This window comes from Somniosus microcephalus, chromosome 28 (genome assembly GCF_052327205.1).
Source record: "Somniosus microcephalus isolate GS21.2 chromosome 28, FLI_Smic_1.0, whole genome shotgun sequence".
NCBI lineage: Eukaryota > Metazoa > Chordata > Chondrichthyes > Squaliformes > Somniosidae > Somniosus > Somniosus microcephalus.
The window spans coordinates 37401041-37419898 of NC_141014.1; the positions used below are offsets into that span (position 1 = coordinate 37401041).

General features: G+C 49.0%; 1 protein-coding gene across 1 annotated transcript in view; it reads right to left on the reverse strand.

Moving 5' to 3' along the window:
* LOC147099603 (voltage-gated potassium channel KCNC1-like) overlaps window positions 1–18858 on the reverse strand; it is a 102873-nt gene that overhangs the window by 26449 nt on the left and 57566 nt on the right. Inside the window, exons 2-3 of the mRNA XM_085969847.1 lie at window positions 8477–9410; window positions 2356–2550 (exon numbers count right to left, since the gene is read on the reverse strand). Coding sequence (XP_085825973.1) covers window positions 2356–2550; window positions 8477–9410 — 1129 coding nt within the window. The remainder of the gene's footprint in view (window positions 1–2355; window positions 2551–8476; window positions 9411–18858) is intronic.

The window sequence follows — 18858 nt, forward strand, 5'->3', positions numbered from 1 at the left end:
GTATCAGTCTGGTGAATCTTCTATGTGTCTATGTGAGTCTGCATGCATGCATGATCATATGTATATGCCAGTGCGTGCGTGAGACTGTGTATATACGTTTGCAATGTTCCCGTTAAGCCATGCGGCCTGCGGCCATGCAGCTGTCTGAAGCTTACTGCAATTATATAGGGCCCTGGTGAGACCACACCTGGAGTATTCCTGGGATGGGGAGATTGTCCTACGAGGCGAGATTGAGTAGACCAGGCCTATATTCTCTGGAGTTTAGAAGAATGAGAGGTGATCTCATTGAAACGTACAAAACTCTTACCGGACTTGACAGGGTAGATGTTTCCCCTGGCTGGGGAGTCTAGAACCAGGGGTCACAGTCTCAGAATAAGGGGTCGGCCATTTAGGACTGAGATGAGGAGAAATTTCTTCACTCAGAGGGTGGTGAATCTTTGGAATTCTCTGCCCCAGAGGGCTGTGGAGGCTCAGTCGTTGAGTATATTCAAGGCTGAGAGCGATAGATTTTTGGATATTAAGGGAATCAAGGGATATGAGGATCGGGCAGGGAAAGTGGTGTTGAGTTAGAAGATCAGCCATGATCTCATTGAATGGCAGAGCAGGCTCGAAGGGCCAAATGGCCGACTCCTGCTTCTATTTCTTATGTTCTTATGTTCTAAGCTCCCGCACAGGCCGCTTGTTGGCTTCTCAATGGAAAAACCGCACATGCGCGGAAGTTTGAATGGGCCCCGCAGCCCCTTAAAGGGGCCGTGCACCCCCAAAAAATTTTTGAGGGAACATTGCGTGTGCATGCAAAACTGCACATGTGTGTCTGTGTGTGCAAGACTGTGCACGTGTGTCTGCGTGTGCGAGACTGTGCACATGTGTGTCTGCATGTGTGAGACTGTGCACATGAGTGTCTGCGTGTGCGAGACTGCACGTGTGTCTGCGTGTGCGAGACTGCACACGTGTGTCTGCATGTGTGAGACTGCACACGTGTGTCTGCGTGTGCGAGACTGCACATGTGTCTGCGTGAGACTGCACGTGTGCCTGCGTGTGCGAGACTGTGCACACGTGTCTGCATGTGCGAGACTGCACGTGTGTCTGCGTGTGCGAGACTGTGCACACGTGTGTCTGCGTGTGCGAGACTGTGCACCCGTGTGTCTGCGTGTGCGAGACTGCACACGTGTGTCTGTGTGTGCGAGACTGTTCACACGTTTCTGCATGTGCGAGACTGTGCACGTGTGTCTGTGTGTGCGAGACTGCACACGTTGTGTCTGTGTGCGAGACTGCACGTGTGTCTGCATGTGCGAGACTGCACGTGTGTCTGCGTGTGCGAGACTGTGCACATGTGTGTCTGCATGTGCGAGACTGTGCACATGTGTGTGTCTATTCCAAAGGAGGACAACACCGGGTTCAACCGTGATACCCCCAATAGTCAAATAGTTGGCATTCGCTGCCTAGGTTCTACAGGTGAAGAATGGTGGCTCGGATGAGGTGCTGGAGGCCCCTGTGCGGCTGTGCCCCAGCATGCGGCAGATTCTTCAGGAGAAAACGGGGTGAAAGGAAGAGGAGAGGTCGACTTTGCCCACTATGCCCTGCCAGCATGAGCAGGTGTCACAGTAACCTCGCTGACTGAGCTGAGTGAGCTCAGAGTTATCTTGCTGTGGGAATAAGAAAAACCTAAAGCCAGCATTGTGTTCACCAAATAGAGACAAAAGGGTGCGTAATAAAACAATAAAAAGAATGGGGGGTCACTGTTGGTGATGCGGCCTTCTCAAAATTTAGGCGTGCCCTCAGATTTGTTTGTAATACTCATCATCCGTTCCTTTTTTGTTATTTATTTTCAGGGTGCGGGCGGACATTTGTGGCCCATCCCCCGTTGCCCATCCAGGTGAGTGGCGCGTCACGTCAGAGGGGGCCGGTTAAGAGTCGACCGCGTTCAGGGTGGGACAGGAGTCACGTGTAGGCCCAGACCCGGGTAAGGGCGGCGGGTTTCCTTCCCTGAAGGGGGCGTGAGTGAACCGGTTGGAACTTCAATGGTAATCCCACAGCTTCAAGGTCACTTTTACCATTTTTAATTCCCAGGATTTTCTTTTTATTTCGAAACCCAATTTCGAATTGAGCTCGCGTCCACTACAATTGAGAACATTGTTCGGCGGGGAACCGCTGAGAGACAAATCTGAGTGAATAAGGCCCTTCCCCACCCACACGCTCCCACCCGTTGTAGATCACCTCAACGACCCCACGGAGGTTAACCAAAGGACCCCCATCGCATTCCCCCGCCCCGCTCCCCTCCCGCCGATCTGTATTCAGACTATGGACCTGCTTGTATCCCTCTTCCGTTTGGGCTCGGGGAACCTCAAGTGGTACCTTTGCGGATACTTCCGTCAGGAGAGTGCTCAAAGTCTCCGGTGGTCAGCAGGAAGCAGGCTCTGTCCCGGGCGTACCGCTCCCTCCCTCCGGGCGTGACAGGCTGGTTCTCCTCAGGCGACAGGGCCTGGTCAATGGTCGGACAATCCTCGTTGGCCAAAGCAGCATTGGCAGCATCCCCGTTTTGCTTGGGATCTTACACACACACAAAAAAAAAGACACACACAGAAGTGTTACTCGTTAGAATCACCGAGAATTTCCTCAAAGCCCGACAGTAGATGTGCAGAGAGACCTTGGTGTCATAAGAACATAAGAATTAGGAGCAGGAGTCGGCCATACGGCCCCTCGAGCCTGCTCCGCCATTCAATAAGATCATGGCTGATCCTCGACATCAACTCCACTTTCCCACCTGATCCCCATATCCCTTGATTCCCCTAGAGTCCAAAAATCTATCGCTCGCAGCCTTGAATATACTCAACGACTCGGCATCCACAGCCCTCTGGGGCAGAGAATTCCAAAGGTTCACAACCCTCTGAGTGTCCATATACACAAATCCTTAAAGGTGGCAGGGCAAGTTGATCAGGTGGTTAAAAAAGCACACGGGGTTAATTGGGTTTATAAATAGCATATAAAAGCAAAAAGAGATCACGCTAGAACTTTATAAATCACTGGTTAGGCCTCAGCTGGAGTGTTGTGGACAATTCTGTGCCCCACACTTCAGGAAAGATGTCAAGGCCTTGGAGAGGTTACAGAGGAGGGTTACCAGGATGTTCCCAGGGATGAGGGACTTCAGTTATGAAGAGAGGCTGGAAAAGTTCAGACTGTTCTCCTTGGAGCAGGGAAGGTTAAGAGGTGACCTAATAGAGGTTTTCAAGATGATGAGAGGTTTTGATAGAGTAGAGAGACAGTAGATGTACAGAGAAAAAACTATTCCCTCTAATGAGTGGGCCAATAAGCAGAGGTCACAGATTTAAAATCATTGGCAAAAGATCTCATAGAAACATAGAAGATAGGAGCAGGAGTCGGCCATTCGGCCCCTCGAGCCTGCCCCACCATTCAATGCGATCATGGCTGATCATCCAAACTCAGTACCCTGTCCCTGCCTTCTCCCCATATCCCTTGATCCCTTTAGCCTTAAGAAATATATCCAACTCCTTCTTGAATATATTTAATGAACTGGCCTCCACCACCTTCTGTGGTAGAGAATTCCACAGGTTCACCACTCTCTGGGTGAAGAAATTCCTCCTCATTTCTGTCCTAAATGGCTTACCCCTTATCCTTAGACTGTGACCCCTGGTTCTGGACTCCCCGACCATCGGGAACATCCTTCCTGCATCTAGTCTGTCTCGTCCTGTTAGAATGTTATATGTTTCAATGAGATCCCCTCTCATTCTTCTAAACTCCAGTGAGTACAAGCCCAATCGACCCAATCTCTCCTCATACGTCATTCCTGCCATCCCAGGTGTCAGCCTGGTGAATCTTCGCTGAACTCGAGGGGAGAGGAGGAGAAATGTTTTCACTCAGAGAGTTGTCGGGATCTGGAACGCGCGACCTGAAAAGTGGGTGGAAGCTGATCCCATCAATAATGTTAAAGGGGAGTTGGACAGGTTGAGGAGGAGGAGGTCACAGGGTCACGGACAAACAGCAGGGGGGGGGGGTGGGACTGAGCACGGCTCCTCCTTCAAAGAGCCGGCACAGGCACAACAGGCCGAATGGCCTCCTTCTGCGCTGTAAGTTTCTGGGATTCTATGAGAATCAAAGGGTGAGAGATTACAGCCATCAGGAAAGATTGAACAGGTTGGATTTTATTTCTTTAGAAAAAAGACTGAGAGTTGAGCTGATGGAGGTCATTAAAATTATGAATGGGTTGGACAGCTTGAATGTAGAAAGAATGTTTCCACTTATGGGAGAATCCAAAACTAGGGGCCATAGATACAAGATAGTTACTAATAAGTCCTGGTGTGGAGATGCCGGAGTTGGACTGGGGTGGACAAATGTAAGAAGTCACACAACACCAAGTTATAGTCATCCAGACTCGAGTCGTCGTTGGCTTGTTCTCTCCACACAGATTTCCAGCCAAAAAAAATGATTTTTGTCTGTTTTTTTGTTTTTCATACAGACCCCAGCATCTGCAACATTTGACCCCTTGTGACCCCACCTCATTGCTCTTTGATGTAATGTTTTCCTGACTGACCTGTTTGGACACCATTCACACCTTTGATTGCTGGGATTATCTCTCTGCCGAGGTGTGATAAGTGGCAGTTAGAAAGATTACCTGTAAACATCTGACATTATTCTCTGACTATATAAGCTGTGTTTTTATGCATCTCTCCACTTCACCTGACGAAGGAGCAGCGCTCCGAAAGCTTGTGATTTCAAATAAAACTGTTGGACTATAACCTGGTGTTGTGTGACTTCTTACTAATAAGTCCAATAGGGAAATAAGGCGAAATTTCTTTAGAATCCATGATCCCACTCTTGGGAGCAATTCTGTAATGTGTAATCCACTTCATACACCACTCACTGTGTAACACACTGTCCAGTCCATATACCTTCCCCCGTGTAACACACCCCCCAAACACTTCCCAAACCCACAACCTCCAAGGTCAAATGTAACCCCACTATTTAAAAAAGGAGGGAGAGAGAAAACAGGGAACTACAGACCGGTTAGCATAACATCAGTAGTAGGGAAAATGCTAGAGTATTATAAAGGATGTGATAACAGGACACTTGGAAAATATCAACGGGATTAGACAAAGTCAACATGGATTTATGAAAGGAAAATCATGTTTGACAAACCTACTGGAGTTTTTTGAGGATGTAACTGGTAGAATAGATAGGGGAGAACCAGTGGATGTGGTGTATTTGGATTTTCAGAAGGCCTTTGATAAAGTCCCACATAAGAGGTTAGTGTACAAAATTAAAGCACATGGGATTGGGGGTAATATACTGGCATGGATTGAAAATTGGTTAACAGACAGGAAACAGAGAGTAAGAATAAATGGGTCTTTTTTGGGGTGGCAGGCGGTGACTAGTGGGGTACCGCAGCGATCAGTGCTTGGGCCCCAGCTATTCACAACATATATCAATGGTTTGGATGAGGGAACCAAATGTAAAATTTCCAAGTTTGCTGACGACACGAAACTAGGTGGGATTGTGAGTTGTGAGGAGAATGCAAAGAGGCTTCAAGGCGATTTAGACAAGTTGAGTGAGTGGGCAAATACATGGCAGATGCAGTATAACGTGGATAAATGTGAAGTTATCCACTTCGGTAGGAAAAACAGAAAGGCAGAGTATTATTTAAATGGTGATAGATTGGGAAATGTTGATGTACAAAGGGACCTGGGTGTCCTTGTACGCCAGTCACTGAAAGCAATCATGCAGGTGCAGCAAGCAGTTAGGAAGGCAAATGGTATGTTGGCCTTCATTGCAAGAGGATTTGAGTATAGGAGCAAGGATGTCTTACTACAGTTATACAGGGCCTTGGTGAGACCACACCTGGAGTACTGTGTGCAGTTTTGGTCTCCTTACCTAAGAAAGGATATACTTGCCATAGAGGGAGTGCAACGAAGGTTCAGCAGACTGATTCCTGGGATGGCAGGACTGTTGTATGAGGAGAGATTGGGTCGACTAGGCCTGTATTCACTAGAGTTTAGAAGAATGAGAGGGGATCTCATTGAAACGCATAAAATTCTGAAAGGGCTAGACAGACTGGATGCAGGGAGGATGTTTCCCCTGGCTGGGGTGTCTAGAACGAGGGGTCACAGTCTCAGGATATGGGGTAGGACATTTAGGACTGAGATGAGGAGAAATTTCTTCACTCAGAGGGTGGTGAACCTGTGGAATTCTCTACCACAGAAGGCTGTGGAGGCCCAGTCACTGAATATATTTAAGAAGGAGATAGATAGATTTCTAGACACAAAAGGCATCAAGGGGTATGAGGAGAGAGCGGGAATATGGTATTGAGATAGAGGATCAGCCATGATCATATTGAATGGCGGAGCAGGCTCGAAGGGCCGAATGGCCGACTCCTGCTCCTATTTTTCTATGTTTCTATGTCAAGGGGAGCAGGCGCATGGGAACACCACCACCTCCCAGTTCCCCTCCAAGTCACACACACCATCCTGACTTGGAAATATATCGGCCGTTCCTTCATCATCGCTGGGTCAAAATCCTGGAACTCCCTCCCTAACAGCACTGTGGGACCACCTTCACCACACGGACTGCAGCGGTTCAAGAAGGCGGCTCACCACCACCATTTCGCAAGGTCAATTAGGGATGGGCAATAAATGCTGGGCCTTGCCAGTGACGCCCACGTCCCATGAACGAATAATTTAAAAAAAACACTGTCCTGTCCATAAACCTCCCACTGTGTAATACGTTGTCCAGTCCATACACCTCCTCTGATCTCTTTTATGGCAACAGCTTACATCCTACAGTGTCAACAGATTAAGGGATACCATTGTCGTGCTCATTTATAAAGCAACTTTTAGTCATAGGTTGGTTGACTGGGTGACTGTCACATCAGAATGAGTCTATTCCCCACTGAATGTAGACATCCAGTGCAGTTTACATGAGAGTTTATTATGCAAAGGTTTATCCAAAAAACACATTTTCCCTGTTTTCCGTTGCTGGTATCTCCTGAGGTTAGTCCAGCACTTGGTTGGGCCTCTTGCTGCTAACTCTTCCTAGGGCACCCTTCCTCGGGCACCAGCCACTCTCCAGCAACGCACCCACGTGCACCTAGACTGTTGAGTTTCAGTGGGCTGTTTGACCACGAGGTGCATGCCTGACAACCGTCATCCTCCAGTACCGTCGACCAAGGCTGGGGTTGTTTTCTTTGGAACAGAGGAGGCTGAGGGGAGACTTAATTGAGGTGTATAAAATGACGAGGGGCCTAGATAGAGTGGATAGGAAGGACCTATTTCCTTTCACAGAGAGGTCAATAACCAGGGGGCAGAGATTTAAAGTAATTGATAGAAGGATTAAAGGAGATTTGAGGAGAAATTCTTTTCACCCAGCAGGTGGTGGGGGTCTGGAACTCACTGCCTGAAAGGGTGGTAGAGGCAGAAACCCTCATCACATTTACAAAGTACTTGGATATGCCCTTGAAGTGTTGCAACCTACGGACCAAGAGCTGGAAGGTGGGATTAGGCTGGAGAGCTCTTGTTTAGCCAGCATAGACATGAGGGGCCGAATGGCCTCCTTCTGTGCTGTAAACTTCTATGATTCTATATATATGCCCATTTCTCATGGGTGAGCCTTGATAGTGCGTGATGAGATACTCAATGGCAGAGCACCAAAGTCAGACCCAATCGTCTCCTCACCCCAAGTCCTGACACGTGAGCCCCCAACAGGGGTCACCAGGTCCCAATCAGGAGAGGAAACTGACACTTGGGATGGCAGGAATGACGTATGAAGAGAAATTGGGACGATTAGGGTTATATTCGCTAGAGTTTAGAAGAATGAGAGGGGATCTCATTGAAACTTATAAAATTCCAACAGGACTAGACAGACTAGATGCAGGAAGGATGTTCCCGATGGCGGGGGAGTCCAGAACCAGGGGTCACAGTCTAAAGATAAGGGATAAGCTATTTAGGACTGAGATGAGGAGGAATTACTTCACCCAGAGAGTGGTGAACCTGTGGAATTCTCTACCACACAAGGCAATTGAGGCCAACTTATTAAATATATTCAAGAAGGAGTTAGATATATTTCTTAAGGCTAAAGGGATCAAGGGATACGGGGAGAAAGCAGGGACAGGGTACTGAGTTTGGATGATCAGCCATGATCTCATTGAATGGCGGAGCAGGCTCGAGGGGCCGAATGGCCTACTCCTGCTCCTATCTTCTATGATGTTTCTATGTTTCTATGAAACCCTGGGTGTTTTCCCCCTTCCCTTACCGAGGGGGGCTGAGGCTTAGTGAAGCCACCCCTGCCTCTTCCCTGGTGCAGATCTGCTAATCTAACACCGAACAAGACTGAACCCGGGTCTGTAGGGCTCAGATACCCCAGTGGATCTGAAGATCAGAAGCCATCAGAAGACTGGTCCACTGACTAATTTCAACAGAGCTCCGGCGCCATTTGAGCTTAGGGTCTGTGTCCACAGAAGAAGCCTTACCTGCCCTGTTTATTTCGATGACCTCCTCTTGAGCTAGAGGGCAGGAATCACCCTGGGCACTCCTCTGGGGAGACTTGATGTCGGGCTTGCAGTAGTTGGGAGAACCCGGCTGGGGAGCTCGGGGGATGTGCTTGTTCTTCTTTTTTGGTAACTTTTGCTTGGCCATAGCTAAGGAATAGTACATGCCAAAGTTATTGACAATAACAGGGACAGGCATGGCGATGGTTAACACACCAGCCAAAGCACAGAGAGCTCCCACCAACATCCCAGACCAAGTCTCCGGATACATATCCCCGTAGCCCAGGGTAGTCATGGTGACCACCGCCCACCAGAAGCCAATGGGGATGTTTTTGAAGCTGGTGTGCCTGCTGCCCGTGATGTCTTCAGGGTCAGCCCCTATCCTCTCGGCGTAGTAGATCATGGTGGCAAAGATCAGGACGCCAAGGGCCAGGAAGATGATCAGCAGGAGGAACTCGTTTGTGCTCGCCCTCAGCGTGTGGCCCAGGACCCTCAGCCCGATGAAATGGCGGGTGAGCTTGAAGATGCGGAGGATTCGGACGAAACGCACGACGCGCAGGAAGCCCAAGACATCCTTCGCGGCCTTGGAAGAGAGTCCGCTCAGGCCAACCTCCAGGTAAAAAGGGAGGATGGCCACGAAGTCAATGATGTTGAGGCTGTTCTTGATGAACTCCTTCTTGTCGGGGCAGAACAGGATGCGCATCAGGAACTCAAAGGTGAACCAGATGACACACATCCCCTCCACATAGGTGAGGAATGCTTCTGTCTCAATCTCCACATCCTCCACCACATTGGTAACGTTCCCCGTGGTAACAATCTCGGTCCTGTTCACCAGATGGTTAAATGCTTCATGGGTCTCAAGGCAAAAGGTGGTGATGGATATCAAGATGAAGAATAGAGATGCAAATGCCACATACTGCCAAAAGAAAAAAAGAGAGAGAAGTTAAAAAAGCCAAACCGAAGAGCTCCAACGCATCGCCATGGCATCACTGAACATTTAGACCCCTGGATAACAATTTATAAAAAGAAAGACTTGCATTTCTATAGCGGCTTTCACGACCACCGGACGTCCCAAAGCACTTTACAGCCAATGAAGTACTTTTTGAAGTGTAGTCACTGTTGTAATGTAGAAAATGCGGCAGCCAATTTGCGCACAGCAAGCTCCCACAAACAGCAATGTGATAAATGGCCAGGTCACCTGTTTTAGTGATGTTGGTTGAGGGATAAATATTGGCCCCAGGGCACTGGGGAGAACTCCCCCCTGCTCTTCTTCGAAATGGAGCCATGGGATCTTTTATATCCACCTGACAGGGCAGATGGGACCTCGGTTTAACGTCTCATCCGAAAGACGGCACCTCCAACAGTGCGGCACTCCCTCAGCACTGCACTGGGAGTGTCAGCCTAGATTATATGCTCTGGATTAGTCTCTGGAGTGGGGTTTGCACCACCATGTAACTCACTGCCACTATCTATTCTCCTCAATTCATAGAATCATAGAATGATACAGCGCAGTAGGAGGCCATTTGGCCCATCGTGCCTGTGCCGGCTCTTTGGTAGAGCTCTGCAATTAATCCCACTCTCCCGCTCTTCCCCCATAGCTCTGTAAATGTTTTCTCTTCAAGCATTTATCCAATTCCCTTTTGAAAGCTATTATTGAATCTGCTTGCTCCCCCGTTTCAGGCAGCGCATTCCAGATCACAACAACTCGCTGCGTAAAAAAATTCTCCTCATCTCCCCCTCTGCCAATTATCTTCAATCTGTGTCCTCTGGTTACCGACCCTCCTGCCACTGGAAACAGTTTCTCCTTATTTGCTCTATCGGAACCATTCCTAATTTTGAACACCTCAATTAAATCTCCTCTTAACCTTCTCTGCTCTACGTAACCCACGGTCACTATCTATCGTACTGAGAAGCAGTCATTAACGCAGGACCCTTGTGGGCTGATGAAAAGAAGGACATTTCTGTAGCACCTTTCACGACCACCAGGTGTCCCAAAGCACTTTACCGACAATGAACTACTTTTTTTTGACATGCAGTCACTGTTGTAATGTAGGAAACACATCAACCGATTTGTGCACAGCAAGCTCCCACAAACAGCAATGTGATAATGACCAGATCATCTGTTTTAGTGATGCTGAGTGAGGGATAAATATAGGGCCAGGACACCGGGGAGAACTCCACTGCTCTTCTTCGAAATAGTGTCGTGGGATCTTTTACGTCCACCTGAGAGAGCAGACGGGGCCTCGGTTTAACATCTCATTGGAAAGATGGCATCTCCGACAGTGCGGCGCTCCCTCAGTACTACCCCTCCGACAGTGCAGCACTCCCTCAGTACTACTCCTCCGACAGTGCGGCGCTCCCTCAGTACTGCTCCTCCGACAGTGCGGCACTTCCTCAGTACTGCCCCTCCGACCGTGCGGCGCTCCCTCAGTACTGCCCCTCCGACAGTGCGGCGCTCCCTCAGTACTGCCCCTCCGACAGTGCGGCGCTCCCTCAGCACTGCCCCTCCGACAGTGCGGTGCTCCCTCAGTACTGCCCCTCCGGCAGTGCGGTGCTCCCTCAGCACTGCCCCTCCAACAGTGCGGTGCTCCCTCAGTACTGCCCCTCCGGCAGTGCGGTGCTCCCTCAGTACTGCCCCTCTGACAGTGCGGCACTCCCTCAGCACTGCACTGGGAGTGTCAGCCTAGATGGAGTGGGACTTGAACCCACAACCTTCTGACTCAGAGGGTGAGGGTGCCACGGCTGACAGTACAGTGAGCGCAAGAAGGAGCTGGGTTAAGGGCAGTGACGCAGAACGTCAGTGAGAAGGATTTACAGCGCACGACTCTCCGAAAGAGCTGGATTAACGTAAAAGAAGATGGAGTCAGTAACACCCGGGGGGCGTGGTGGGAGGAATGCTGTGCCCAACAGTGTGAAGAAACTGGATTAACACAGGCGCACAGTTGGAATAACAGGATCCCTGTATCCACCCCCCTTGGGTTAATGACTTGCATGTTAGCACAGCTGCCTGGGTAGGTCAGTAGGGCTGACATCAGTACCCTCGCCATATAGGGAACGGTCGGCTTCAAGCTGCCTCCTGCTTGCTGGGACAGTATACCGGACCTTATAATTTGCAACAAAAGCGAGGACGGCTGTTAAAATGATGATGGTAGATCTGCGGCTCACTGCTGTGTTGGAAACCGCTGTTGCCGCTAGTAACAAGCAGGCATGTTCTAAGCCATAGTAATAATCACTCACCTCCTCACCCACTCCATGAATGTGACAACTCCACGGTTTCCCCAATGGACTAATTAGGAAAAGGTTAGAGGAAAAATTACTTCGGAAATCTCCCAAGTTTTACTCTTGAAGCAGTCACTGTTCATCACAGGCACACTCCTCCTCCAAGCAGCTCCGACTACTGATAGTATTTTTTTTTGAAATATGTTTTATTTTTTTTACCAAATTCTGTTTGGGCCTCTTCTCCCGGCAGCCATTAGCAGCAGTGGCGAGGCTAATTGGCCGCCATTTTTTGTCCGCTGTCACTGGGCTGCGGCATAGCCGGCTGAAGTACCCGAAAGAATTAATGAATTGGTTTTTTTTTTCTTTAGTACGTTTCTTTCTGAGCATCTCAGGTATAACCTTCTCTTTCTGCCTCACGGGGCCGTTATTATGGTTCCCAACCCTCCCGAATTGCCGTGGAGGTTCCCCGGAGTTAAGGATTGATCTCCCGGGAGGAAAAAAAAAATCACAAAAAAAAGAAAGGATGTTGCATTTCTATAGCGCCTTTCACGACCACCAGATGTCCCCAAAGCGCTTTACAGCCAATGAAGTACTCTTTTAAAGTGTAGTCACTGTTGTAATGTGGGAAACACGGCAGCCAATTTGCGCACAGCAAACTCCCACAAACAGTAACGTGATAATGAGCAGATAATCTGCTTCAGATGTTGGTTGAGCGATCAATATTGGACTCAGGACAGCGGGGAGAACTCCCCTGCTCTTCTTCGAAATAGCGCCCTGGGATCTTTTACATCCAACTGAGAGGGCAGATGGGCCGTGGTCTAACATCTCCTCAGAAAGAGGGCCCCCTCCGACAGTGCGGCTTTCCCTCAGCACTGCCCCTCCGACAGTGCGGCGCTCCCTCAGTACTGCCCCTCCGACAGTGCGGCGTTCCCTCAGCACTGCCCCTCCGACAGTGCGGCGCTCCCTCAGTACTGCCCCTCCGACAGTGCGGCGCTCCCTCAGTACTGCCCCTCTGACAGTGCGGCGTTCCCTCAGCACTGCCCCTCCAACAGTGCGGCGCTCCCTCAGTACTGCCCTTCCGACAGTGCGGCGCTCCCTCAGTACTGCCCCTCCGACAGTGCGGCGTTCCCTCAGCACTGCCCCTCCAACAGTGCGGCGCTCCCTCAGTACTGCCCCTCCGACAGTGCGGCGCTCCCTCAGTACTGCCCCTCCGACAGTGCGGCGCTCCCTCAGTACTGCCCCTCCGACAGTGCGGCGCTCCCTCAGTACTGCCCCTCCGACAGTGCGGCGCTCCCTCAGTACTGCCCCTCCGACAGTGCGGCGCTCCCTCAGTACTGCCCCTCCGACAGTGCGGCGCTCCCTCAGTACTGCCCCTCCGACAGTGCGGCGCTCCCTCAGTACTGCCCCTCCGACAGTGCGGCGCTCCCTCAGTACTGCCCCTCCGACAGTGCGGCGCTCCCTCAGTACTGCCCCTCCTACAGTGCGGCGCTCCCTCAGTACTGCACCTCCGACATTGCGGCGCTCCCTCGGTACTGCCCCTCCGACAGTGCGGCGCTCCCTCAGTACTGCACTGGGAGCGTCAGCCTAGATTTTTGTGCTCAAGTCTCTGGGGTGGGGACTGTGAACCCACAACCTTCTGACTCAGAGACAAGGGTGCCGCCCACTGAGCCATGGCTGACACTGTAGATCCCTGACACAGGGATATTTCCGTCTCCTGTTTCGCTCCGGCCTGGAAAACACACCCAGAATGCAAATGGGGGGCCGAGGCGCATGCGCCCTCTGATAAAACCATGCATTGGATAGAGTGGTTTCTGGAGCGCAAGGGGGATTGTGGGTATTGCAGCCATCATTGTTGACCGATTGACGCATCGGACAACCAATGGCGGGGAGCGTGCGTGCGGGTTAGTTGGAGGCAGCAAGTCTTGTGATGAAACCTCTCAGCACACGGTCCAACTAGAGCTGGCAACCCTCCCTATCATTAGTAGTTTGTGTAGGTAATTTACTCCCAGGCTTCGGCCTACTCTGCTGGTCTATAAGGCGCCTGGGAAAATGCCCCGATTTTCACTCAGAGTGACCATGAAGGTTTTGCTCGTGACCGCCACATAACCGTGAGCAGTGAGGGTGGACCGAAACAGTTCTCTTTCATGTATTAGCATCCTGTAGTGGCAATGCTGGATCTACAATGGTTAGATCCATTTTTCAAGCAATATTGAACACATTGATTTGAAATAAAGAAAAAAGAAAGACTTGCATTTAACTAGCGCCTTCCACGTCCACCGGACGTCCCAAAGTGCTTTACAGCCAATTGAAGTGTAGTCACTGTTGTAATGTAGTAAACATGGCAGCCAATTTGTGCACAGCAAGCTCCCACAAACTGCAATGTGATAATGATGAAATAATCTTTTTTTCTTATGTTGATTGAGGGATAAATATTGGCCCCAGGACACCAGGGATAGCACCGCTGCTCTTCTTCGAAATAGTGGCCGTAGGATCTTTTACATCCACCCGAGAGGGTAGACGGGGCCTCGGTTTAACATCTCATCTGAAAGCTGGCACCTCCGAGTGTCAGCCTAGAATTTTGTGCTCAAGTCCCTGGAGCGAGATTGGAGAAAAGCTGATTCTGAGGGGCTGAGAATAGAACTTGGGAAAATAAAAAGGGCAACGATATTGGCAAACAACGATATATTCCACTAAAAGGAAAGAACAAACTAAACACTAATGATGAATGGATGAATAAAGTCATAAGGGAACAATTGAGGGTAAGGAAAGAGGCATACGTTAAGTACATAGACAGCAGGGGAGTGCATGATAAGGGAGAATATGAAAAGATTAGGAGAGAAGTCAAAAAAATAATTAGGAAGGCAAAGAGGAACTATGAAATTTAATTATCAAGGAACATAAAACAAAATAATAAAATATTTTACAGGCACATCAATAAAAAAAGGAAGGTTGGGATAGGAATAGGGTCATTAAGGGATAGACAGGATAATGCCACAGGTAACAATAGAGAGATGGCAGAAATAATAAATCATTATTTCGCTTCAGTATTTACCAGGGAGATAGAACAGGTGGACATGACATTGGATGATGAGATTAGTAATGGGATAAGTGCATTTAAAATAAAAAGAGGGGGTGTATTAAATAAACTAATCAAACTCAAACCCCTGGTCCGAATGGATTGCATCTACGCATTTTAAAAGAATCTAGGGAGGAGTTAGCAGAGGCATTACTACACATATTTAATAATTCATTAGAAAAAGGTGTAGTGCCAGAGGACTGGCGGATAGCTAACGTAATACCGATATTTAAGAAGGGGGATAGAACATGTCCAGGGAATTATAGACCAGTCAGCTTAACATCGGTGGTAGGAAAAATAATGGAGTCCCTACTTAAGGAAAAAATAGAAAAACATCTAGAAACCAAAAATAATATAATGAATAGTCAACATGGATTTCAAAAGAGAAAGTCTTGCTTGACCAACCTCATTGAATTTTTTGAAGGGGTAACAGAGAGATTAGACAAGGGTAATGCAGTAGATGTAATTTATCTAGATTTTCAAAAGGTCTTCGATAAGGTACCCCATAATAGACTGATGAACAAGGTCAGAGAATGCGGAGTCAGGGGACAAGTGGCAGAATGGATAGCTGCCTGGCTTCAAGACAGAAAGCAGAGAGGAGGGGTAAAGGGTAGCTATTCACAGTGGCAGAATGTGGGTAGTGGTGTTCCACAAGGATCAGTGCTGGGACCACTGCTGTTCACAATATACATTAACGATTTAGACTTTGGAATCAAAAACACAATTTCTAAATTTGTGGATGACACCAAATTGGGGGGGACAGTCAATACTGAGGAGGACTGCAACAAGTTACAGGAGGACAGTAATAAACTTGCAGAACGGGCATATAATTGGCAAATGAAATTCAACACAGATAAATGTGAGGTATTACATTTTGGTCGGAAGAATAGGGAGGTCACTTATCACTTGGAGGGTGCGAGTCTGGGTGGGGTAGAGGAACAAAGGGATCTCGGAGTACAAATACACAAATCACTAAAAGTTGCGACACAGGTTAACAAGGCCATAAAAAAGACAAACCAAGCTCTAGGGTTCATTTCTAGAGGGATAGAATTGAAAAGTAGGGAAGTTATACTAAACCTGTATCGAACCTTGGTTAGACCACACTCGGAGTACTGCGTACAGTTCTGGTCGCCATATTATAAAAAGGATATAGAGGCACTGGAGAGGGTGCAGAGAAGATTTACAAGGATGATACCAGAAATGCGAGGGTCTACATATCAGGAAAGGATGAACAGGCTGGGTCTCTTTTCTCTTGAAAAAAGAAGGCTGAGGGGTGACCTAATAGAGGTCTTTAAAATGATGAAAGGTTTTGATAGAGTGGATACAGAGAGAGTGTTTCCACTTGTGGGGAAGAGCATAACTAGAGGCCATCAATATAAGATAGTCACCAAGAAATCCAATAGGGAATTCAGGAGAAACTTCTTTACCCAGAGAGTGGTGAGAATGTGGAACTCGCTGCCACAGGGAGTGGTTGAGGAGAATAGTATCGATGCATTTAAGGGGAGGCTGGACAAGCACATGAGGGAGAAGGGAATAGAGGGTTACGCTGATAGAGTTAGATGAGGAAAGACGGGAGGAGGCTCGAGTGGAGCATAAACGCCGGCATGGACTGGTTGGGCCGAATGGCCTGTTTCTGTGCCATATATCCGATGTAACCCACAACTTTCTGAGTCAGAGGTGAGAAATATAAAAATACAGGCATAACTATTTTTGGACTGCTAACTGGGGAGGTGTGCGGCAGAGGTGCCTGCTTTCACCACCACCATTTGCATCGCTGCTCGTTCAGTTCTGGGCTCCCCCTCTCAGGAAGGTACTGGTCGCATCATACGCCGTGCAACAACAACAACACCTTGCATTTATACAGCACCTTTAACGTAGTAAAACGTCCCAAGGCGCTTCGCAGGAGCGATTATCAAACAAGAATTTGACACCGAGCCACATAATGAGATATTCGGACAGGCGACCCAAAGCTTGGTCAAAGAGGTAGGTTTTAAGGAGCGTCTTAAAGGAAGAGAGAGAGAGAGGGGGATGGAGAGGCTTAGGGAAGCTACTCTCAGGTCAATGGGCTACGGAGCCTAAGAGACGCAGTATGGGCAAGCTTGGAATTATTTTTGTGGGGCCGGGAGGGGCAGGAAAAACAATCTGGGATGCCCGACTTAGCTTGCTGCCAACCCGGACCGGCGGATCTAGTGTTGCCAACTCTGGCTGGGCGTATTCTTGGAGGTTTCGTCACATGACCTCCTGCCTCCAACGCCCCCGCACTCCCGCCATTGGTCGCCCGACACGTCCATCCTCGCGGTGCCCCGCCTCCCCACGGCCAATCGGAAAGGGAACAGACTCTTCATTACGCGATTTGATGATTCGTGGCTATCAGTTAAACAGACCGTTTCTCCCCCCTCCCCATTCCAACATTTTTATAACTTAATAAACAAAAGCGTTCGAGGAAAATTCAACTAAAACGCAATTTTTTTAACTCCCCGATGGTTTTTCCTCCCGGGCTTTTGGCTGGCGGCAGTGTCCAGGAGATTAATCTTCGATTCCTGGAGACTCCAGGGCCAGCCCTGGAGGGCTTGGTGACTCTCGGTTTCAGTAGGCCTTAATCGGTACACGAGCTGCTTCGGGACACCCGTCTGGTGCCGCCTCGGCATAAATGAGGCCCGGGCCCCAAAATCAGTGGTGGGTGGCGTTTCTTCGCCTCGCATGCAGGAGATGGCCGGACGCGTGACCCTTCGGTCCACCAAAACGCGAAGCGCCCGCCCCCCACGTGTGGGCATCGGCGCTTCGAGCTGCCAACCCTCCAGAATTGCCAGCAACTCCAGGAGAAAAAAAAAATCATCAGAGGGATTAAAAAAAAATTGCGCGTGTTTTTATTTCCACTTTCTTTGAACGTTTTTATTTATTTACTAGCTGTAAAAGTATTGCAAAGGAAAAAACTGCTTCACTGACAATCAGGAATTATCCAATTGAGTAGCGAAGAGCCGTTTGGTGTGGGAAGGCGGGCACCGCGTGATGGACCTGTCGGGCAGCCAATGGCGGGAGCGTGGGGGCGGGGCAGTTGGAGGTCATAAGAACATATAAGACGTAGGAGCAGGAGTCGATCATTAAGCCCATCGAGCCTGCTCCGCCATTCAATAAGATCATGACTGATCTGATCTTAGCCTCAACTCCACTTCCCTGCCCGCTCCCCATAACAACTGACTCCCCTTATCGTTCAAAAATCTGTCTATCTCCACCTTAAATATATTCAATAACCCAGCCTCCACAGCTCTCTGGGGAAGAGAATGCCAAAGATTCACAACCCTCTGAGAGAAGGAGTGCAAGTTGCATTGAGCTTAAGCAGACTTTGGCTAATCCAACACTGAGGACGTGGAGCAGCGAGACAATTCAACCGGACAGGTCCCCCAGACAGCATTCACGAGGGAAGTTGGTGATCAGCTAGTTGTAGGTCCTCTTCCTTCTCTTCTATACCTTTAAGTTGGTAAGTCCTATTAAATAGTGGTGTAATATTATCATCTATATCAGGGCAGAGGGTCTTCATAACTAATAATAAGAAATTTAATTAATTACACAGATATGGGTGAACAGGTGATGTGTCACTGTTGCGAAATGTGGGAGCTGGTAGACCCCATTGAGGCTCACGGTGATTACATTTGCGATAAGTGTTTGCTGCTAGAGGAACTCAAGCTCCATGTTAAAGAGCTTGAGGCCGAGCTTCAGACACTGCGACACATCAGGGAGGGTGAGAAGTTCCTGGACTCTGTTTCAGGAGGTGGTCACACCTATGAAATTAATTACTGCAGATGTAGTCCGTGGTCAGGGACAGGACGGTGTGACTACGAGTGAGGAAGGTACAGGGATCCAGGATGTAGTGTTGAAGGAGCCGCAGCCCTTGCTCTTGTCAAGCAGGATTGAGGTTCTTACTCCCTGTGAGGGCGGGAGCGGGGACTGCAGGGAGGATGAGCAACCTGGCCACAGCACCGTGGTACAGGGGGCCATTCAAGCTAGGATAAATAAAATTAAAGAGTTAAATGCGTGGCTCAAAGACTGGTGTGGGAGAAATGGGTTTTGC